Source organism: Lichenostomus cassidix, chromosome Z, assembly GCF_008360975.1.
Source record: "Lichenostomus cassidix isolate B80296 chromosome Z, HeHo_3.0, whole genome shotgun sequence".
NCBI lineage: Eukaryota > Metazoa > Chordata > Aves > Passeriformes > Meliphagidae > Lichenostomus > Lichenostomus cassidix.
Window position 1 is genome coordinate 62,261,163 of NC_139511.1, and position 24,275 is coordinate 62,285,437.

At 38.9% G+C, this 24,275-nt stretch overlaps 1 protein-coding gene and 2 long non-coding RNA genes across 3 annotated transcripts in view; 1 reads left to right on the forward strand and 2 right to left on the reverse strand.

The window, feature by feature from the left end:
• C9 (complement C9) lies at positions 1–22,921 on the forward strand. The gene is made up of 12 exons (XM_085042422.1): positions 1–154; positions 5,621–5,738; positions 6,391–6,538; positions 7,821–7,968; positions 9,679–9,817; positions 11,358–11,582; positions 14,649–14,889; positions 16,240–16,368; positions 19,598–19,776; positions 19,984–20,212; positions 20,979–21,158; positions 22,750–22,921. Exons 1-11 carry the CDS (start codon positions 69–71, stop codon positions 21,137–21,139), a joined length of 1,803 nt encoding a protein of 600 aa, XP_084898548.1. The 5' UTR covers positions 1–68; the 3' UTR covers positions 21,140–21,158; positions 22,750–22,921.
• The window catches only part of LOC146425056 (uncharacterized), a 22,842-nt gene continuing 6,533 nt past the window's right edge, over positions 7,967–24,275 (reverse strand). Inside the window, exon 3 of the long non-coding RNA XR_014846787.1 lies at positions 7,967–9,105. This is a non-coding gene — a long non-coding RNA (uncharacterized LOC146425056). The remainder of the gene's footprint in view (positions 9,106–24,275) is intronic.
• LOC146425057 (uncharacterized) lies at positions 16,340–17,285 on the reverse strand. Its single transcript, XR_014846786.1, has 2 exons — positions 17,156–17,285; positions 16,340–16,857 (listed from the first exon to the last, which is right to left on the reverse strand). It is a non-coding gene; the product is annotated as an uncharacterized LOC146425057 (long non-coding RNA).

Consider the following 24,275-nt stretch of genomic DNA (forward strand, 5'->3'; position numbering starts at 1 on the left):
ATAACAAAAGGAACAAATAAATAATTTACAAGTTCAGTCACGACAATTCTAGTCTATTCACCTACAAAATGAGAATCATGCTTGTTATCCTGCAGCTTATAGCCATACTATGCAATGCAGAGATGGTTGCCTCACTTTGGGGGCAAAGCAGAAGGTAAGTGTTCTTTGTCTTCTACAGCTGTCTCCACTCATTGTTTCTCTAATACAGAGCATAAACATTCAGTGTGGACATTTCCAATGGTAGTTTGCTCAGATATCCTATGAAAAGAAAACTACTTCTTGCTGTATTACAAAGAGTCAGATAGAAATGGTTTATCTGTTTATTTTGGATGTATGTGACATTAAAGGTGACTGATAGCAGTGGAAGCCATATTTTTGCAGGCAGGTAAAGCTCAGGTGCCTTTTTTCTGTTGTATGCTGAGTGAGAAAGTACCTAATCTCAACCTGTTTCTTTCAGAAGATGCAGAGTTTTATGCTGACAGTACTTCTTTTAGTATTCAAAGTCTCCTATAATGCATATTTGTAAACTCTGAAAATACAGCCTTTTTGTTTCCACTGGAAGTATCACTAGGAGAATGAACGCCTAGTCCCTACTGAATGACCATGTGAAAACAACTAAAGAACTAATCTACCACAAATGTTTATGTGTCATTTACAAGAATGGTCAAAACTAAGTGATGGAAAAATGTGATTCTCATAATAGGTATATGTTGAAGCAAGTCCAGTGGAGGCCATGAAGTTATTAAAACAGAAGCACCTCCCCTCCAACAACAGGTTGAGAATGTTGGAGCTGTTCAGCCTGGAGAGGAGAAGGCTGTGTGGAGACCTCACAGTTGTCAGACCTTCCAGGATCTGAAGGTGCCTACAGGGAACCTGGAGAGGGACTCCAGGACAGGAACTGTAGTGATAGGACGGGGAATAATAGATACACAGTGAACAAGGGGAAATTTTGGTCAGATACCAGGAAGGAGTTCTTTGTTGTGGGGGTGGTGAGACATTGTAACAGGTAGCCCAGAGAGGCTGTGGATTAGCAACCCTGGGAGCATTCAAAGCCAGGGTGGATAAGACTTCGAGAAACCTGGTCTAGTGGGAGGTGTCCTTTCACGTGGGATGAGATGATCTTGAAGGTCCCAGCTGTGCATAGGGACACCTTTCACTAGACCAGGCTCAGAGCTCCATCCAGCCTGGCTTTAAAAACTTCCATTGATGGGACATCCACAACTCTTCTGGGCAAGCTGTGCTAATTCCTCACTACCCTCACAACAAAGAAATTTCTCCTAGTATCTAATCTAAATCTATTCTCTTTTAATCTGTTTCCCCTTATCCAGTCACTCCATGCTCTGGTAAAAAGCTCCTCTGCATCTTTCTTGTAGGCTCCCTTCATGTATGGGATGGTTGCAGTGAGGTCACCCCTAAGATGCCTCTTTTCCATGCTGAACAATCCCTATTCTCTCACCCTTTCCTCACAGGACAGGTGTTCCATCACTCTGATCATCTCAGTGGCTTCCCCTGGACTCTCTCTGAGAGGACCATGTCTTTCCTGTTCAGAGGACCCCAGAGCTGATGCAGTGCTCCAAGTGGGTCTCACCAGAGCAGAGCAGAGGGGCAGAATCCCCTCCGTCCCCTGCTGCCCACAGGGCTCTGGATGCAGCCCAGGACACGTTTGGCTGTCTGGGCTGTGAGTGCCATGGCCAGGGCATGTCCAGCCTCTCACCTACAGCACCCCAAGTCCTTCTGGGCAGGGCTGCTCTTGGTTTGTTCATCCCCAGCCTGTGCTGATACCAGGGATGGTCCTGACCCAGGTGCAGCACCAGCACTTGCTCTTGTTAAACCTCATCTGATTCCCTTGGGCTACTTCTTGAGCTTGTCCAGGTTCCTCTGGATGGCATCCCATCCTTCAGGGGTGTCAACAGCACCACTTAGCTTGGTGTTATCTGCTCATTTGCTGAGGGTGCACTTGATTCCTTTGTCTATGTCATTAACTAAGATATTAAGTAACATTGGTCATGATATGGACTCCTGAGGGAGCACCACTTGTCACTGACATCTACTGGGACTCTGAGCCATTGACCACTAACCTCTGGATGTGACCATCCAGCAACTGTCTTATCCATCTATCAGTATGCAATAGAATCCCTCTCTCTCCAATTCAGATCGAGCAATGTTGTGAGGGACGATGTCAAAGGCTGTACAGATATCCAGATAAATGACATCTACATCCTTTCCCTTGTCCACTGATGGACTCATTCCACCATAGAAGGCCACTAAATTGGTCAGGCACTTGCTCCTTATGTATTGATGGTTATTATTACTTTAACATTCAGGTCCAATTACAGGTATAGTATATTCAGTTAGAAACAGTCCAGCAAGATTTGATTATTAGAGAGAATCCATAGCAGGAAATGTTGGCCAGCACTTTAGCTCTCCAGAATACCAAAGACTGTGCAGATTGATGATGGTGCTAGCAGCTACAGCTGGCAAAGTTAAGCTCTCACATGATGCTATCACGTCTCCAAATTCAAGAGAGACATGCCTTATTTCTTTGTGAGCGGTAATGATCAAACCAAGACTTTTTTTGAGTCATCCATTTTGTAACTGATGAAGTCAACAGGTCTCTAGTTTGAAGTGTGAATCAATGACAAATCACCAGAACTGTGTGGCCTGAGGATGTATACAGTATACTGTGCAATGCAAGACAATGCAAGACAATCTGTGTACTGATTGTGAACTGGTTTTTGCTTTCCCAAGAGAACTCTTCTGTCTCTCAAACCTCTCTATAAAGCATAGTGAAGAAGGTATTTGATTTCCATGCCTGTCTCTGAAGTTCATGCTCTCAACTGTCACCTTCAGTGGTGGTCTTCAGTAGCTGAATTGCTTTTACCTCCTCTCCTACTTAAATTTTGTGATTTAATATCTGTTTCAATGTGGCTTTTCAGTAGCATTTTTTCTTCAGATTAATGTGGATGTGACAAACTTGAAAATTTTCTTGGTATCTTCAGTTTTCTAAACAATATTGTTGAACATATGTCCCTCTGAATTCCCAGATAATCTGGATTGTGGATGCCTTAATGGTGTTTCAGAGTTTATGAACCAATTGCGATGAAATTTTTCTGAATTTAATTTTCTTTTCATTTTTATTTCTCTCAAGTAAATTCAAAACCCTAAAGCTGGATCTGCAGCAAATCATGTGAACCTCATACACTGAGCTGTAGAAGGCCCATGGGTGTGTGTATATCAGCCAATATTCTTGTAAAATTGCTAAATTGGGATTATCATGAAATTACAGGATCATTTAGGTTGGAAAATATCATTCATTGTGTGAAAAATGTTGCCTCCTGAAAGTCAGTCAGAGCTGTTTTGTGGACAGTTGATGGCAAGACTTACATTTGCATTGGAAACTTCAACTCAGTCTTTTCTGCCTGTGATTTTTATTTTAGACTCTAAATAATGACTTAAAACAACCTCTGGGAGAATTTTTAGGACCTGAAGTAGCTTGAGTCTGATTGCTTTAGGCACACAGCTGCTTTCCATGATTAATTCTTACTGCCTGTAAGAGTTTTTTGCTGTGTTTTGACAGTAATAATTTAAAAGTAAATGTAAATTTTTCTAACATCAGAATACTTGCTGATTGCTAGGAATAAGATAACTATCTGCTTTCAAAAATCCCATTAGATGGCTCAATATATCTTACAGGTCTAACATCTAAGGGTTCTCACTCCTACTGTCTTTAAGGACAACCTTTCAGTCTTCAACTCAAGATGCCAGAATAAATGTTGTTACTCAAAGTTTAGCAGTCCTCCATTAGTAAGGAGATAAAAAGGCATCCTTCAGACACAATAAGGAACAAGCTGATTCTTATTCATTTGCCAGAGCAGTAAATTTTAAATTTTTTCCCACTGTTGACATTACTGTTGTGCTGAGTGGTGGGAAAATACATCACAGAAAACTGTACATAAATTTTTCAAGAATTACTTGCTTAGTATGAAGTATCTGTAAGAAGAAATAATTACAGATGAAATAGTTGTTTTTGAAGAGGCTAGAGAGCTGCATCAAATTTCAAATACACCACATCTTTCCAGAATTTCACAGAACTGCTGATTATATTGAAAAGTCTAGGTTGAAAGGAACTTCTGGAGATCTTCTACAATGTTCTGTTCAAAACAGGGCTTTAGATTAGGTTATCCAGGGGTCTTTTCAACAGTGCTGCATATTTCCAGGGAAGAACATTCTACCATTCCCCTAGCTAACCTATTTCTGTGTTTAATAGCTGTCATGGCAAAGTGTTGGGCAAGCCTGCAATCCCTGAGCTGGTTAAGTCCTGATAGCTGGAAAGAGGCTGATTTCTTTTCTCAATAACAACCAAGTGCATATGTAAACTGAACATAGAATAAATGGTACCAGAAAGTTGGACAAACTGCTATGTCTTTCTTGTCCAAACTGCAGATTTCCTAATCTTGTGAAATCAGGTTATATTTGTTTGTACTCCTGTGATATTTGTATGATATAAGGGGGTCAAAGAGCAGAGGGCAAAGCCCTGCCTGCAATGAAAACCCATATGTAGCTCATGCTGCAGGAGCTGCAGATCTGCCAACCAGCTGGGCTCAGCAAAGCCTTCCCATTGTAGAGCAGAGGCAACAGCATTAACTTGGCGGGGTGCAGAGAGAGAATTGCTTCACAGAGGATGAATACTCAGCATGAAAACACAAATTTGGATAAATTACTTAGAATAAACAAGACAAGTTACACTTCAATGCGCCTTTATTCCTCTGCTATCAACCATTGCTACCCGTGAAGATAAGGGCACCAGTAAACTACTAGCCTTGGTTTTTAAACTTGATAAGTCATTCTACAATGCATCAGTTTTTAATATCCAACAGTGGGTGCTTTAAAGAAACTTGATTTCTAATGAGTGATGGCCTTGCACTTACTGAAAACTGGAAGTTTGATAGTATTTAAAAATGAGCAGCAAAATGAAGAATCACTCGGGAAAAAAAAAGAAAAAACAGGTCTAACTGCAAGAGTATTCAACTTGGCAAGCTGAAGAATAGTAAAATAGCTAAACACATCTGTTTTTTCTAGCAATGTAAGTTATCTTATTACCAGGTAATACCTTTATTTATGAGTCTTCTTTCAACTCTGGAAAGTATTTACACTTTTATCCAGGCTTAAGAGCAACGCCAATAAAGTTAATAAGGTAAAATCACAAAGACATATTGAAGTGCTACATGTATTTGAGATATGCAGCTGTGGTTTTGTCTTTAGCTTTACATATTGGGGAACACAACGACTGTCTGAACAGGAGACTGCAGATGTTCTTTGTGTATTTTTGTTTCATTCTCTTCAATAACATGATCCATCAGAAGAGTGTTTGTATGCACAAAGATCTAAAAAAGGGGGAAAGATCTGGCTTACTAAGTCTTCTATGTTTTTTTTAAAATGCAATTCTAAGCCACCAAAGAATTTAATATTAGGCAGCTGTTGATATATCTAAGTACTTCTATGAAAGTGAAACAGAAATCAGCTTGAAGATGCTTCCAAAATATTGGTCTACAGTTTAAATATAAACTCACATGATTTTAGTATACTGTTCAGAATTGTACTGGAATGTTTTGTTTGACAGCTCTTCAGAGAAAGCTTTCCACAGGGGAACAAGGGAACTGAATGCTCCATCTCCAATAGATTGTAAACTGAGCAGCTGGAGTGAGTGGGGGCCCTGCGACCCATGCACAAATCAAATGGTAAGCTGTCTTGGGAAGTCTTTGTTCCAAAGTCACAACTAAAGGGATGATATCTGTCTGACTGTTGCTTATGAGAAAATATCAGATTGCAACACTTAATACTCTGTGTTCATGATTCAACGAAACACATAATAATATCAGACTTGAAGACATAGAGACTACTGCATCCAGTTGTGCCATACTGCTCAAGTGTTCTCAATCAAAATGTTTTCTTCACAGAAATTACCTATTTTCGCCATGTGGGTGTTTCTGTTAAAAAAGTCATATTTCAATTTTTTTTTCCTTTTCAATATTTTTTTCAAAAGAAAATTTTTATTTTCTTAGGGGTGCTCTTTTAAGACTAAAAAATCAAAGGCTTGAAAGCATAAAAAATATAAATTATGCATTTCTATGCTGGAGTAAAATAAACAAAATAGTGAAGTTAACTAAATAGTGAAAATTTTGCATGTCTACATACCAGCTAGGTATTATTAATCATAATTATTAATTCAATGTTATTGTTACCATGAATTGTGCCTATGGATTTTCAACAAAAAATTTCACCAAAGGTATTTCATTTTGAAAATTTCTAAGTTCAGCTGGAAACCCTGTAGTTCTGGTAGAGTTCTCTCTTCTATCCGAACAATATGAATGGTGTTATTTGTCTTTCAAGTTTCGCTCTAGGAGTATTGAAAGATTCGGGCAGTTTGGTGGAAAAGCATGCCTGGATGCCCTAGGAGACACAAAAACCTGCAAATCCAGTGAAGTCTGTCCTGAAAATCCAGAACCAGATTGTGGTTCTGACTTTCAGTGCAGTTCAGGTAGGTTTTGTTTTCATGCTATAGCAAATAAAGCAATAATTTAAAAACCACATTTAGTTCTGTGAATAAGTTACATCAGCCTCATGCTAGCACTTAAAAACAGTCTGTGGACAGGTGGGTTCAAAGCCACAACACCAAAACCTCAGCAGCAAAACCGCTTAAGAATGGGTACATTCTTCTCATCTTCCATTTGAATTTGCATCTAGTTTAAATTCTTTTGTAACTTCTACTCCATGGTTAGAAGCTGACCATACTGTGACCATCCCTTCTTCTAACTTAACTGCTCTACCTACTAATGAATCACTATGTTTTATGAAAAATCATCAGGAAAAAAAGTAGAACTGAAGGAATTTTAATGAAGTAGATATAGAAGTTACTGACCTAATTGATATGATAGATGTTAGTTGGAGTCCAGTATTCATCTAGATCCAAAATAAGATATAAATTTGTACACCGACACAAGGCATATGAATGAACGTAATGCTCAAGATTAACCACAAATCAAAATAAATTAGGAAAAGTTAACAGTAGTAAAATTAATCAAAACAGAAACAGAAAGATGGTAAATTAATTTGGAGTTACAAGATATTTTTTTTATTGCTTTTATCTCAAATACTGAAAAGTGCAAATAAAGCAATCTAAAATTAGAAAGTAGACCTTTAACTACTAGTTCACAGGCATTGGGTAGCATTTACAGGTGAGGTTATTGATATCAAAAGTGTTGCTATATTATGTTAGTGCTAATTTACTCAAGTCTTTAAATACTGTAGAAAAAAAATAGTCTTTTTAAAACTTGTGATATGTAAACTCAGGAAAATTACTACTTCACTTTTGCTTTAGAAAACAAAAACTGTAGTTTTGGACACTATATGTCCATATTATTCAAACAATATAGTCCAAATAGCAACAATTTAAATAATTTAGAAAGAAATCTTTGTTGATGTTGAATTGACATTTTCTGGTATTCTCTTAATACAAATAAGAAAACCCCAACCAACCTAGTAATTGAAATTTAATATAAAACAATCTCAGCATGTTACAATTTTCTTCAGATGACAACAGTTCTGCCACTTACTTTTCTCAGTCCTCCTAGTAACTTCTATGTCAATACAGTAGTATGCAGGTTTTTTCATTTGAAAGCTACAGAGTATATGATTTTAATCCCTCATGACAATAGTAGAAATATACCAAGAGGAAGATCTTAATAAAGAGTAGCTGAGAGTGCCATTTAAAGTCTGTCTTGACAAAAATGCATTCATGCAATATTTTATTCTTTGTACAGGTCGATGTATAAAGAGAAAACTAGTGTGCAATGTAGATAATGACTGTGGAGACAGTTCTGATGAAGCTGACTGTGAGCCTGACATACAATCACCATGCCGTAACCATGACATTGATGTGTCTGAAATTGGTAGGACTGCAGGAAGTGGGTATGTAGTAAAGTAAATGTAGTAAAGTAAAAAGTAGTATTGGGCCTAGTGAAGAGTTTGGGATTGTCTCCAAAGCCAGCTGAAAAAACTGGGGCACAATGACTTTCCCAAAAGTGGAATCTGAATCATGGTAACATTTGTATTCAGAAATGCTACATAGCTTTTGCAAGAAAACTTAACTACTATTTTATTTTGTACACTTGTGAGGATAAAATATGCAGACAGTGTAAAGCAATCATAATACTGGTAAGCAGAATCATATATACATGTCACATTAATAAACCTACATATTATTTAAATGTAACGTGCATAGAAATATAGATTTGCTTCTAATGATATTTCATAACAAACCAGTAATTCCCAGTTACTTCACTAAAATGAATGTCTAAAAGGGAGAAAATATCTCCTGACTATTTACACAATGGGATGCCTTACCTTAACAACACTTCATGTGCAGGTTTTCCCAGTATTGCATTCTCCATTTCCCAGGTCTTTGTTGTTTACAGGAATTTGCATCATTAATCTAGGTTGGAAATTAATCTTTCTGTTGTCAGACCCTGCTGGATTTATTTCATCTCTAACAAGAAGAAAACATGATATATTGTTTCCCCGCAAATAAATTTAGAAGGCAGCTGAACAGATGATAAAAGTATACTAGAGCACCACCATGTGTTTAATGAAAGTTATACATTTTTCATTTCATTTTTAACTGCACAAGAGCAAAATTGCTGGGTTTTTAGCATGGGGAAGTAAACCAAGTACTTAGGCAATTTTAAAAGTTTCTATTACAATCTATTACTGAAATCTTCAATGAAAAAGTGTATAGAGATGCAGTAGTGAGGCTGATGACTTTGATAATTTGGTTACCACATCCTACACTCAGAAAGGTACACATACATTTGTCAGATATAAATATTGGAAATACTTTAAAGATTGAAATATATGGAACAGACACAAAAGGGCAAAAAAATTATACAGAAGGCTCCAAGGAGCAGTTATTTTTGGAAGTATTTCTTGTGCATCAGCATTTAGATGTATAGATCTATACAGCCAATGTGCCTGCCTCCCTGATTTTGTAATGGCTCTGATTTCTTCTCTTATGCTAAAGGAAATGCTGCCATTCCACTAGGTCACATCCTGCAAGAAGAGGCAATGGCAGGAGTAGCTATATAGTCCTTCTAAGGATTTGATGGATGTTGTACATACTTTATAATCAAGTTCCTACCAGCAAGCAAACTAATACAAGTTATGTAAAAAAAAAATATATAACTGTTGAGTACTTTTGTACTTCAGTACTTTTAAAACTACTTCAGTACTTTTAAAATCTACAAGCAATGTTTTCTCACAGATATATTGGACAAGCATAAATGCTCTTTCTCACTAACATATAGGTCAAGCAGAAATGTTTTTTATCTCCTTCTATTCCTCATGTCCTCACCCTGTTTGATGTTTAATGTCTTTTATTTTTCTGTTTCTCATACATGATCCTTCAAGAACTTTACAAAAAATGTATTTTCATCTCCTTTACACAGATGAGAATACCACAAGACATGAGGCAAGCTGCTTGGATGGAGCAGGATTCACTTTCGCAGCTATAGTCTCCACCTCTTAGAGAATATGACTTTTCCAGTTTTAATACCATTGTCTACAGCTCATGGGTGCTGACACCCCTTCTTTTGAAGTACAACTTTTCTTGTATTTTTCTTGTAGAATCAATGTTTTAGGGATGCAACCACTGGCCAATCCATTTGACAATGAATTTTTCAATGGTCTTTGCGATCGGGTTCGTGATGGGAACACAAAGACATACTACCGCAAGCCGTGGAATGTGGCTTCTCTCAATTACGATGTAAGTTTAAGTCCTGGGCAAACTAGGATGTGTTTAATTGAATGCCAGATCCTGACATACTCTTGGACAGCTCAGCGTACCTCTTGAGTCAGACAGCAGCTCTTTAGTCTCAAGCTTGTGCTAAAGTCCAGAGGAAAACAGGTTATTTTATCATTTGCTTTGGCAGTTCAGCTAAGTTAGGTCAGATAAATTCCCACATCTTCATTGCTGCACCTACGCACAATAAATGAAACTCTCTCTCTGGAATGTGTAAAATATGAGAAAAAGAAATTAACAGAAGCTGTACAGAAAGGATTCAGACAACCAACTTTTACTAGGTAGAGCAGCAAATAAGCTACTTTTTCAAGGACATGTAAAAGCCATTGATAAAAAGGCGAACATAATATTATGACATTCTGGTTTTTCAAATCCTACTTGTTTTTCAAATCAATGGTGATTTTTTCTGTCGCACTGGAAAAAGAATCCATTAGGCTTTTAAGTTTCAGACTATGACTTTTAGTGAGGTTTGAACACCAAAAAATGTTGATGGTTATTGAAAAAAATGTCAGATGCATTGCAGATATCAAAGCACAATTTTGCCTCCTAAATGCTTTTCCGATTACTGTAAGGAGGAGCTTAATATGACAAATACAATTTAAAGCAGGTCCTTCCCAAAATCCAGACCTGGGATTTCACATAACCTGAGATCTCTGGTTATATTTGATTTTGATGTATAACAATTTTCAGTTGTTAAAATGTGATGTCCTGCTAAAGTATACCAGAACAAACACCACTGAAATAAGTATTCTGAATTAGTTCTTGTTCGCTGTAAGAAAAGAAGGCAGAATCACAGTTCTATCCGATTTCAAAAGCCAGGACCTTTTAGCAAATCGTGACTGTGATCTAGGAAAGAGAGATTATTATTCCTTATACAGAGTCATAGAATCTCCAGAGCTGGAAGAGGCCCACAAGGATCTTCAAGTCCAACTCCTGGCCCTGCACAGAACACCCTGAGTGACACCATGTGCCTGAGTGCATTGTCCAAATCCTTCTTGAAATCTGTCTGTCTTGGTGTTATGACCACTGCCCTGAGCAGCCTGTTCCAGTGCCCAACCATCCTCTGGGTGAAGAACCTTTTCCTGATATCCAACCTAAACCACTCCTGACACAACTTCAGGCCATTACCTTGGGTCCTGTCACTGTTACCACAGTGAAGAGATCAGTGTCTGTCCCTTCTCTTCCCGTTACAAGGAAGCTGTAGACTGCTTAAAGGAACTGTTGATACACATAAATTATTTTGACAGTGTTCCATGCTGAGATTTAATGCTCATTGAATAATTGTCATTTCAGTTTTCTGCACTTTTGAACCACAGAACTGATCCAGATGAGGTAGTTTGTGGAGGGAGTGCTATTTCCATTCTTTTTGGTTCAAAAGAAAAATGAGCTGTAAGAAAATGCAGTGATATGGTCTGTAAAAGGTACAGCTGTAAAGTGCCACACAGATTTTTCTACTACTGCCTGTTTTGTTTTCTCATACAAGCTTTTCCTTATCTTTTTGCAGACAAAAGCAGACAAAACCTTCACATCTGTGTACTACCATGATCGTGTGAAAATGATACGAGAGGTTTACATGGAAAAAGAGACGCATTTTAGTGGTAGTGGTGACTTGTCTCTGAAATACACACCTACTGAACGAAGTAAACAAATTGATGCAGAAGGAAATATCAAATTTGACTACAGAAAGAAACACATATTAGGTTCCCTCCTGCAAAGCTACACAGAAAGGGTGAGATTAATTCTTCTAAAGGCTTTAATGTAACTATTTTACAAATGGTATAGTTTTTATGCAGTGTTAGAACAAGGCAATAATCATCTAAGTATTCTAGTCAGCTGCTGATTCTTTGTCATTTATTTAAAAAAAATGAAACACTGGAGACAACAGGGTTAAGATTTCAGACATGTCCAAAGGGCATCTAAAAATATCTTCTTTTCCCCACTGTTTATCCTTGACTAACAGGCACCTTCATCTTCATCAGGGGCTTGATGTTGGAAAGGATCAAGATCTCTGGTCTCATCTTGATTAAAAAGTAGCTCTGATCTAGTGCAATGTGAACAAAGTAGGTAAAGTCTTGTGATGAAAAATTGTCACTAAATAGGTCTACACTATATAAACACAAAATAAATTTTAAGAATCATGACTGTAAGGTCAGATCTGAGACGTTTGGGTACATCTGTACTAATAAATTAGCCACGGTTAAAAGGCACAGACACTGGCACTGGTACATGATAAGCCACAGTTTTAGTAGCATGCTACCGTGACTTTAGTCAGTGCTAGCCCCCATGCTCTTATAACCAATGCCCATCCTGCACTTCCCCACAGCATGTTTGAAGGGAATGTTCTTCTAGACAGCCTGGAGAAAAGCAAGCCCATTTTGGGATTGCACACAAGCCACACCACTACCTGCCCTTTGAAACAGTGGAAATATCCTACCCCATTTTATTTGAGAGTAAAGAAGGAGCCTTAGCATTTAGTGAGGGCAAAACAAGACCACAAAAAGTCTTGTTAGACATGTTGTGGTTGACTCCCAGCCAGCAGACAATCCCCAGATAGCTGCTTGTTCACTTCCCCACCAGCAGGATCGGGGAGAGAATGGGAAGGGTAAAAAAAAGAGAAATATATATTGAGATATATATAAATATCTGTTGAGATAAGGACAGTTTAACAGGGAAAGCAAAACCCATTCACACAATCCAAGCAAAACAAAGAATCTTGCAACCCATGGGGAAGCAGGCAGGCAGCTAGCTCCAGGAGAGCAGGGCCCCATCACGTGTAACAGTGACTTGGGAAAACAAATACCATCACTCCAAACATCTCCCCCTTCCTCCTTCACCCCACTTTATATACTGAGCACAATTTCATATGGTATGGAAAATCCTTGGATCAATTTGAGTCACCTGTTCCAGTTATGTCTCTCACAACCTGCCAAGCACCTGCAACTTCTTTGCCTGCACAGCAGTACAAAAAGCAGAGAAGGCCTTGGCTGTGTGCAAGCAATGTTCAGCAATAACAAAAACATCTATATATTGTTAACCCTGTGTTCAGCACAAAACCCAAACACAGTCCCATGCTAGCCACGCTGACGAAAATTAACTTTATCCCAGTCAAAATGAGCACAACATGACATTGTGGCCTAATCCAGAAGCTGTGTCCTAGTGGAATTAACTGATCAGGTCATACACCCTTTTCCACCCTATATGCCAAGGGTGTGATTACAACATGCCATCATATAGAAAACAGATCAACTCCATAGAGCTGAAATGCATGATGTGCAAGGAATACTAGATTTGCCTTAACTAATTAAAATCTTCAGTTTTGTCAGCCTTGCTGTCTGGGACCCATTCAGAGCTCTGGAGGTCAAATAGATATAATGGAAAGCTAAGATAACTTTAATAAATGATTAATTAAAATAATGTTGAAGACAAAGGTCTGCATTATAAAGATTAGATGAATCCAGCATTGCCTTTGTACTGGTGAAAATTTTCTTGGGATGGAAACAGACCATTTAAACCTCATCAATCTCCACAGATGCAAAAGGCCAAGCGCTACAGCTCAGGGGATTTTACTGTCTTATAGTCTAGTAGCTTGTGATAGGGGTTTTGGACTCAAATTCTTGCTCAGAGATTAGAGAATGGGTCACAATCTGTCACCAACAGAGTTCTGTCACTGTAAGTTCATGTGGCTTCAGGGTAGTGGAGTGGCAGTCCCTGCAGGTGAACCATCCAGGGCTCACCTGCAAGTTAGAGTCAGCAGCCTGGAGGTGCCTGGAGAGAAAGGCTCTGTGTATGCTGGCTGGCAGGAATATCACACCTACAAAAACTTCCTCACAGCGATTTAGAGGCCTGAAAGATCTCTGCCAGTCTTAAGTGGCTTCTGAGTCAGTAGTTTAAGATGCTTTAAATAGTGCTGGATAACTTGATGGTCAGGTGCTAGGTGCCTTTTACATACCTTCAATTGGGTATTACTATTAAGGGAGTCACATAAATCCTGCAAATAATAATGGGGTTTGGAAGTCATGTGTCCCCTTAGACTCTTAAATGCAACTATTTCACAAGATTTTATTTCAAAAGTTATGGGCAATAGCTAGGTCCTAGTTTGGAATTTTATGTGAAACTACCTGGAGTGTAATTTGCAAAAATATCTGTTGCTATACCTAGACTTACAATGTATGTAAGTGTATCAAATGGATTTTTTTTCCTCACTAATTTTCATTTTATTATTTTTTGGTTTGGGGTTTTTTTGTAGTTTTTGGGTTTTTTAATTGGAGCTGTGTCCTTCTTTCTGACAGTCAGGAGGTATTTGTTTTTGATTGGAGCTGTGCCCTTCCTTCTGACAGTCTGAGAACAGGAAAGTGATCCAAAAAAAGAGAGAACTTAGTTCTGCTCTGACTGTAAACAAAGATAAAACTCCACCTGATCTGAGTGGACAGCTTTTGTTATTTAGCAAGCCATATAGAACAACTTTTCATGTTATGAAAGTTAGAAAGACAATTTCAGTAGGCATTGTGCTTAAAGAGACCTGTTGTCAAATAGATCACAAAGGCCTTGCTAAACTGAGTAAGGGAAGAGTTCTGCGAAATTGGAAGAACAAAAATAACTCTCTTGCTGCTTCCTCATTTTAAATCAGAGAGCTTTTTAACTTTTATCAAACAAGTTTGTCCCTCTTCCATATTGCTAGACTGAATGCCATGTTGAAAAGAGCTGCAGTTTCTTTACAAGTAAAATAGAACAGATTTTCCTGCTGTGCTGTATATCAGAATGGCACTCTCTGCTCTTTTCTTTTGTCTGCATTCAGAACCAAACCTTTCTGCATATAAAAGGAAAGATTCAGCTGGGAAGATTTCAAATTCGGAGCCGTGATGTCCGTCTCACAGATAGTTTCCTTGATGATTTAAAACTTCTGCCTGCTGAGTATGACAAGGGGGAGTATTTCAAATTCCTAGAAGATTATGGAACTCACTATGCAGTCTCTGGAAGTGTAGGAGGAAAATATGAACTTATTTACGTGCTGGATAATTACGCTATGGCTCGACTAGGTATGCTTTCTGTTGGCCTTGCTATGGTGCGCTGATTATCACCAAGTCTTCAGAATTTCAAAGAGATGTGTGACAATAGATCTATGTTGGTGAAAAAATACTGAGAACAGAACAGATCTGTGCATGCTGCTCGTGGTACACCAGCCACATAGAATTACATGGGTTAACAGAGTCAACCTTTGTAACTTACAGAATAATTTGAAATCTCTCTTTTAAGTCTGTGAATGAGAGGGGGGGAAAAAACCTTAAACAAACCTCATGAAAACTTTAGCAATAATTGCATGATTTGCAAGAGATCTCTAAAGACTAGAAATTCTGCCTAAACCTTAAATCCTATTTGCCAGTTGGTATCTTTTTGTGGTACAATCACTCTAAGGGTATGGTGGTGACAAAAAACAAGGAACAAATTGAAGTACTTTCTAGAAACCAAATGGAGCACTTGAATGTGTTGAAACTGATTTCATAGCTTTCAACATTCACACTGGATAGCTTTCAACACACACATGACCTGGTTAAGACAGGAAAAATATTAGAAATTTAATCTTCCCTCTCATGCAGTTGAGGCATATATGGGTTTGTGCTGGATTAAAGTGATCACATTGGAATAAAGTTAGAAAAGGCAATTCTCCTTTTGATTTTGGATATAAGAAAATAAGTACCAACTGCACACAGCATCAATAATATTACTATCAAACATTCAGGCTACACAAGGGGATATGGGACAAATATGTCAGTTCCATTTGCCACTTTAGTCTGTTCACCACCTCAGGATTGTGGTTCTGGAGTTTTTTTTTAAGTCCCAGTTTTAAGCAAAATTCTTTCTGAACACAAAAGTGAAAATGCAGATGATATGTTTTAATTCAATAAGGAGAAAGGAGGTGTTGGAAACAGTAGTGGGTAGAGGAGGATTAGGATTTACGGAAAAAGTCCACTCCTATGAGATCAGTGGCCTTGATTATCTTTATGGGGAAAAGGAGTGGAGAAAGATAATTGAGGTTAGGAGAGAGAGACTGGGAGAATTCCGTAACTTAGCATACAAAAAGTGTAAATGTTAAGCCGCTGCAAAAGACAAAATTTCATTATAATGAATTGAAAGAATGGTCCCTGAAGGGACACCTGCTTTCAACTAGCTAAAGGAAAACAGAAATACATTTTTGTTACGTTTCTGATCACCACAGATCTCACCTGTGTCTGTTCAGGCACTTCAATTACAACCATTAGATAGACAAGGAAAAAGTAAAAGATAAATGGGAAGAAGAAATTTCCAATAGCCCAGAACTGTACTCTGTAAGAATAATAATACCTCAATATTTATGCTGATTCCATCTAATTACATATTTCTACTTCCAGGAATCACTGTAGATGATGTTAAAAAATGCCTCGGCTATCACCTAGGTGCCAAAATTGGATTTAAAAACATACATGGCGATTTAAATATTGGGGGTGGCAAATGTGAAAATATGACTGTGAAGGACAAATGTAAGTATATCCTTGATTTGCATTATATCTTTTGTTTAAGGAAAGACAATACCAGTTGCTTCCCCTTAATAACCAATACAGTTATTGCTGTTAGGGAAAAGAACAAAACCAGTAGACCAATATAAATGAGATTCACATTATTCCATGCTCCCAAGTCAAGACAGCCTGAGAATATGTTCCCACAACAAATTTAACATGGTGCATACATACATATATACATGCACACACATATCACTGGCCACATAAATAAATACAGACAAAATACAGACAGTGCTCTGGCAAACACAAATGGCACCAATGGCTTCATCCTTTTCTCCTCTCCATCTCATCAGGAAAGAAAGACTTTTAATGGGCAATATCACAGAATCACAGGATGGTTGAGACTGGGAGGGTCCTCTGGAGGACATCTTGTCCAACTCTTTTCCTCAAGCAGGCTCATCTAGAGCAGATGTTCTCCCCAGGCAGCACAGGTCTCAGGTATTTCACTCCCTCCACAACATACATATATAGTCAATACAGATAACTCCAGCAGCTGATCTGAAATACCCAATTGAAACACTAACTGCAGCATTAGCATCATCACTAACCTCTCCTGTTAGTGACAGAGATACATAACACCAAGCCCACATCTCCACTCCCCTTGCTGATGCACACCAAGACACACACCCACACCCACACACCCACACACACACACATAGACACACACTCACACATACACAGTGGATGTCTCCAGTGACCAACCTTAGGTGCTCAGTCTACCCAGCAACTGGCCCTTAGATCCTCTTACCTCTAGTTGCCTTAGACATAAATACACTCATATGCAAAAAGGTCTCAGTCAACCCTAGGACCTTGAGGTCTCTCCAGTATTTGGCCTAGGAACCCTGGTGACTCCAGTAGCCAGCTCCTCCACTTCTCTCACTCTGGAGACATAAAATCATAGAATGGTTTGGGTTGGAAGGGACCTTAGAGTTCATCTAGTTCCAACACTCCACTGTGGAAAGGGACTCAACACACTGGATCAGGTTGTCCAGAGTCCCACCCGACCCAGCCTTGAACATTTCCAGGGATAATCCACAACATGTCTGTTCCATTACTTTACTGCCCTCCGAGTAAAGAACTTCCTTCTATCATCTAATCAAAATCTCTCCTCTTCTAGTTTAAAACCATTCCTCCTTTTCACTATCTGACTGAGTAAAAAAAAATTGCCCTCCTCTCTTTTTATAGGCCCCCTTTAAATACTGGAGGACTGCCACAAGGTCTCCCCAGAGTCTTCTCTTTTCCAGGCTGAACAACCTTATCTCTCTCAGCCTGTCCCTCATAGGAAGGGTCCTCCAGCACTTTATCCATTTTTGTGGCTTCCTCTGGACTTGCTCTGCTGGGTCCATATCTTCCTTGTGCTGAAGACCTCTGAGCTGAACACAGGTGGGATTTCATGAAAGCAGAGTAGAGGGGCAAAATCACTTCCCCTGACCTGCTGCCCACACTGCTCTGGATGGCAGCCCAGGACACGTTTGGCTCTCTGGGCTGTGAGTGCCATGGCCAGGGCATGTCCAGCCTCTCACCCAGCAGCACTCCAAGTCCTTCTGGCAGGGTTGCTCTCAATGAATTCTCCTCCCAGTCTGTGCTCAGGCCTGGTATTGCCTGACCCAGATGCAGCACTTGGACTTGCTGAACTTCATGAGGTTTTTGTGAGCCAAATTCTCAAGTTTGTCTGGGTGTCTCAGGATGGAATACAATCCTCCTTTTGTGTTAATGGTTCAGTTTTGTGGCATCTGGAAGCTCTCAGAGGGTGGACCTGATCACACTCTCTGTTATTGATGAAGAAACTGAAGAGCATCAGTCCCAAAACAGAGCCCTGAGGGACACCACCTGCCACTGGCCTCCACCTGTGGACATAGAGCCATTGTCCACAATTCTCTGGCTATGTCCATCCAGCCAATTTCTTGCCCACCAATTAGTCAACTCTTCAAATACTTATGTCTCCAATGTGAAGATAAAGATGTTGTGTGGGACTGTATCAAAGGCCTTACGAAGTCCAGGTAGATGACACCTGTTGGTCTTCCTTTGCTGACTGTTGTTGTCGCTGTTGCATCATGGAAAGCCGCCAGATCTAGGCCACAGTAACAGCTGCTTTGATACTTGACTCCCAAGCCACTTATCCTGTATTTGCCTGCTAGTTGGCTTGACACCTGCTAGGGATCACACACTGCCACGTTTATTGTTACATGCTCCAGTTATTAGCACCACAAACACCAGGTCCCTATCAGCCCTTTTCCAGTTCTAGATGCTGGCACACAAAACTCCATACACATACATGCTTGCAGAATAGACTCCCTTTACCTCAGAAAATATTTAAAATGGAACTTAATGGTAAGCCAGGACAGACTGCAAAGTGAAGGATAGTACATAGCAGACAAGCTCACTGATCAGTCACTTTTCTATATGAATTCAGAGAGCCCTTTTTCACCATTATCCCTTTATTTTCTCATGTTTGTTCTTCCCAAAGCCACCTTGAACTCCTCTTACCTTTTCAATGGCAATCCTCTAAATATATGCCAAATATTTAAGTTTGTGCAATCCCAAAATGCTGTTATTTGAATCCAGAGAGCCCTTTCGTTGACTCTTGCTGTTGATTCATCTTCAGCCCCATCCTGCAGGGTCAATGGCTCTGCTGGGACAGGCCTGGGAGGAGTCAAGGCAGGGGCTCCCTTTCTCTGATTAGCCTGGTTGTGTTCCCCCTCCTATCATTGTTCCACTCTGCTCCTTTGTGTGTCTGGAGATGGGCTTTGTTTCCCATGGCATACAAATTACAAAAGGGAAGGAGATTTATTACTGAGCACAGAGGAAGCAATTATTTTTGGTGCTCTGCTCTTCTCTTTTAATTATGAAGCCAATGTTCCTACCGTTCCAATTCCTGCCCTATTCTGGTTCTGCTCAGGTCATATAGTAGCATTACTCATTATCTTTTGCTTGTTATCAAATGATCTCCATATGTCTCAGTTTGTCCTAGGTCTTCTTTTCCTTTCAGATGTGGGGTTTTATAATTCAATTGCAAAATAGAATATTTCCTCCCACAGAAGAGGTATGAGCAAAGAAATATTGAATTCTGCTACAACCAAGACTTCTCACTACATTTTACAAAGAGGGACTAGCTGCACTAGAAGTACAACTGTTCTTCCAGATGCATGGACATTAAATGCTCTTCATCTTCCATTCTTTCTTTCTGCAGCAGAAATGGAGGGTGATGCTGTCATTGATGATGTCCTTTCCTTGGTTGAGGGGGGAAAGATTGACTTTTCAGCTAAAATAGAAGAAATGTTACTACGTGGATCCAAAGTGGTTGATGTGCAGGATTACATAGAGTGGGCTCAATCTTTGGTTGATGCTCCAGTAGTGATACAGCAACGGGTAAGTACTGCTTCTTCAGAGCTGTGGCTTTTTATAGTTTGAAAGCTTTTGTTCTAAGGTGGAAGTGAGACTCCAAATTTATCATGAATTTTCAGGCACTGTCTTCATTTTAACTTTTCTTCAGATGTTTACCCTAGTGATGGCTACACCAAAGGGATTCACAACTTTGGAAAAGTGTGTTATACATGAACTTTTTTTCTTCTACAGCCTTCTCCAATATATACACTTGTTCCAGTTAAGATGAGAGATGCATATCTAAAGAAACAAAATTTGGAAAGAGCAATTGAAGACTACATTACAGAATACAGTGTGTGCAAATGTGAACCCTGTAAAAATGGAGGCACTCTTGCGCTGGTAGATGGAGTCTGCACATGCATGTGCTCAAGTTATTTTAAGGGAATTGCTTGTCAAATTCCCAAATCCACATTATTTGAAGGTTAGTAAATACTCCAAATAAACTAAAATGAGCATATTTGTAACTGACAACAATATCCTGACAAAATGAGCCTTTATAAAGACAGAAGCATTTCATAGCACTTCCTTATAACTACTGCTGCCAAATCACAAAGGTACAAAGGCATGGAAGTTATTGTAAGTTATTGGGTTCTTTCCATAATGAGGGTATACTCTAATTTGCAGTGTATTGTCCCACATACATTACTGTGTCTTGAAATGACACAGAGGTCAAGTTCAAGTACACAGGAGCTTATTGAAGCATGGTACAGTACTGGCAAACTGATTTCAGGCAGAAGCAATCTCATGCTGTATTTTGTTTTCAGTTTTCTGCAAAAGCATCATGTTTGCTAATACATGGTCATGTTTCACAATTACTGTGATAGCTTACTATTAGGTTGGTCCACTAGGGGAAAAGGGAAAAGAATGTCCACAACTGACATTGTAAAAAATTTATCGTGCAGTAAATTCATTCTCAGTGGCCAGGTTTTTAAAGCACAGGTGCCCAAAATGTGCCTCAGAGCTTGTTTCCTAGTATGACAAAAATGTTTAAAGCCCAAGGCTCTTACAAAAAAAATGTTGAAAGCCCAACAGTGTGAAAAGCATTTGAAAATGCTTTTGAAAGAGCATTTTCAAAAGCCAAACTTTTGTGATGGGTTGTGTGCTGCAGGGTCACCATAACTGAATTGAATCCTGATTTACCTTGAAAATGGTAGATGGACTAATTCTGTGCGGTGTCTTAATACCAGTTGTGACTCATGGAGGCTGGAGCTGCTGGAGTACCTGGTCCACCTGCATCAATGGAGAGAGCACTCGAACTCGCCAGTGTAACAGCCCTGCACCAGGACCTGGTGGCAGACCATGCCAGGGAGAAAGCATTGAAAAACGGCCCTGTGAAGAAGAAAAATAATTATGGTCCTAAAAATCAGGTAAGCAGCCTCTTCAAATCTGTTACTGCAGTTTAGAGTAAATGCTTAGCCAATATTTTGGGCATTTCAGAGAGACAGTTGATGAAGTGATGAGTAAGTTCATTTATGTATTTCTCTTAAATCTGTGACTTGGTAGAGCTGATCAATCACCTTGTGTTGAATTTATGAATGGTTAGATTTGTATTTGAATGTTTTCACAGGTAATGTTACATTAGGGACCTCAAGATTAGAATAGAATCCTGGACAAGAATAGACTAAAAATACAGTTCTCAAAAAAATAGATTTCATCTCCAGTCAGACTACCCATTCAAAAAGCTTATGTCTTAAGAAGAGGGAAGAGATATATTTCTCAGAAAAAAAAAATATTAAGACAGTTTGGGAGACTAAAGTCTCTTACTTGATAAATAAAATGCTTAAATCCAACAAAACTAGTGTTACAGGAGATTTGAACCCTTCAGCTTGGAGAAATAAATTGTGAGAAATGTGTCAAAATGACAAAACATGGTTTTGTCACAGGATTTTGGTGAGTTTCTTTCTTCCTGGGTTTTTAATAATAATGATAGTACTAATAATTATTATTAATATTAATACTACTACTAGTAATAATATAATACTGCAAAGCAAAACAAACAGGAAAACAAGAAACAAATAAAACCAAACAGGATTTTGAGGATGGATGTTCTGGTCCTTTAAATGCCAAAATGGACCCAAATGTTTTCACCTGCTGAAAACATGAATAGTTTTCAGGCCCAGAAGGAAGTGTTTCTGTTTTATGCTTAACATGTTGCCAAAAGTTCCTTATCTTGTAAGAGGCAACAAGACAAAAAGAAGTGGCAAAATAGGGAAAAGGTATTGAATGTTTCCCCACTGAATCTATGTGATGGTAAATCATGCAAGATGACCTCTATCTGCACCAAAAATATACATCAGAAGATTTCCTCCATGTCTGCCCTCTCTCAGCTTCAGTAGAGCTCAGCTACACCTGGTATTTCACTTGTGAAGCATCCTGAAGAAAGCATGGCCAGGAAAACTTAACAGCCCCACATAACGGAATTACAAACACCTTCCTACAGCACCACATCTCCAGGCTGTCAGAGTTACTTTTTCCATAAGTTATGCCACAGGTGGAAAAGATAACACGGGGAGAAGAATATGATACAGATCTGGAAAATCAAGAGTAATATCAGGAAGACTTTGGGTTCTGGTATTTATATGGTTTCAGACATATGAACTACTCACTCTTCAAGCAGAATTCTGATATTTAAGTCTTCTGGAAGTCACACCATGAGTTTTGATTCATCCTTCACAGAATCACACCGAATCACAGGATGGGTTAGGTTGGAAGGGACCATGGTGGATCATCTGGTCCAATCTCCCTGCTCAAGCAGGGTCATCCCAGAGCACATGGCACACAGTTGTGTCCCGATGGTTCTTCATTAGAATCCTTTTACATTATAGTCATATTTGGGATACAACAAAATCATGATCTTAGTGAGCTGTGGGAGTAAAATTTCTTTTAAATTTTGACCAAATATATGTATTGTAGCTACTACCTCCTATCACTTTTTCACTATTTTTTCTCTTTTTTTAGAAAACATTAATGGATTTCAAACCAATTCCACAAATCACAGTTTCTGCTGGCCAGCTAGCTACCCAAGAACAGTGGAATGGCATGACTTAAAAGTCCCTGCAGCTTCAATGATCTGTAATCAAAACAAAGTAATAAACAATAAACATATCAACAGACATGTGCTGATACAGTAGCTGTGGTCAAGATTTTATTTGTCTGTGGCTGTCATTAGAACATGAATACTCTGTCTTTGTTAGTCAATAGCATGTTTCTGCCCCTTTATCAATGTTTTTTCATAATTATTTCAAGTACATTTTCAAACTGATTTTCAGGAATTCAAATACAGCACGAATAATAGAATAATGTATATAGCACCAGCTGATTGATGGTATATTGTTAGAAAATAACCTGGAAGAGTCATTATCTTCAGCACAATGCCCTTGTGAATTTATTTCAGCCTTACATTTTACATCTAATTCATGCCACGAATCACCAGGATGTTTAGGAAGATATGAAGCTTTACTAGAGTTATTACTCTTGCTCCTCCCAACATTTGCTCAGTAGTCCAACACTGCATCACTGCATCTTGACTATGTCAATGAGTTAAAGATTTTATGTGAAAGCAGAGGCACATTACAAAGGGATAGAAGAAGTATCATATTACCATCCATATTTTTAGCAGAACTTCCAAAACAAGGAAGCAAGGCTGATGCAATTGTGTTGTCATCGAACCTACCTGGCAGTCTCCCTCAGTGACTTTTGAACCCAGCAGACAATTACTGGAAAATTTGTTTGGGGTGCAGAGGAAGGACAGTTCTCAAATAGGTGTCATTTAAAAAGGCAGCTAAGTCAAGAAAACAAAAAGAAATTAGCGTCGCTTTTGAGGAAAAGGTAACCATGTTAACTTGGCTATACTTCTAGGCATCAGAAGAGCTACTTGGAAGCAAGATTCAAGGAAATAGTTAAGAATAAAGGTATATGAGGGCTGGAAATATAGAAATAGTAAAAAACATCAGATCAATGGCATTGGTCTCTTACATATTGTCAGTCCAGATCTGGAAGAGTCCCCTGGAATATTCCTTACCTTCTTCATGCCTACCACAAGTGACTCTAAAGACTTTGAGTACCCAAAATTAAACATCACAGAAGAAAGCAAGGGAGAGAACAGTGAATCACACCCTGTGCTATAAAATCAGATCAAATAAAGGCCATTCACTTGTTCGCACTGCCACAAACAGTCTGTTCAGACCACTGGAGAAGCAACAAGTTTCCACTAAAATACTTCTACTAATTAAGGCTCCTAGGTGCAAACACAGGATTTTCCCAATGGACAGAATATACATGTACCTAGCATCTCTGCAGTCTTCCTGGGACAAGTCAGACAACCTCAAACCTAACAGGCTCTTTACTGCACCGTGAACCAGTAATAAAACACCTTCTGGTGAAGACCTGATGTTACTGTCTCGCAGTGGGACCAGCAGAGCTCTCCACCAAGAGCAGAGCTTCCACATACCAGGAAATCCCTAATAGATAGCAATTCCTAAAGA

What these genes read in the sequence shown, in the direction of transcription:
- C9 (XM_085042422.1), top strand. Translation starts at nt 69, where the DNA reads ATGAGAATCATGCTTGTTATCCTGCAGCTTATAGCCATACTATGCAAT. An exon ending in TTACGCTATGGCTCGACTAG is followed by an intron (nt 14,890 to 16,239) that starts GTATGCTTTCTG and finishes TTCTACTTCCAG; the next exon opens with GAATCACTGTAGATGATGTT. An exon ending in TATGACTGTGAAGGACAAAT is followed by an intron (nt 16,369 to 19,597) that starts GTAAGTATATCC and finishes TTCTTTCTGCAG; the next exon opens with CAGAAATGGAGGGTGATGCT.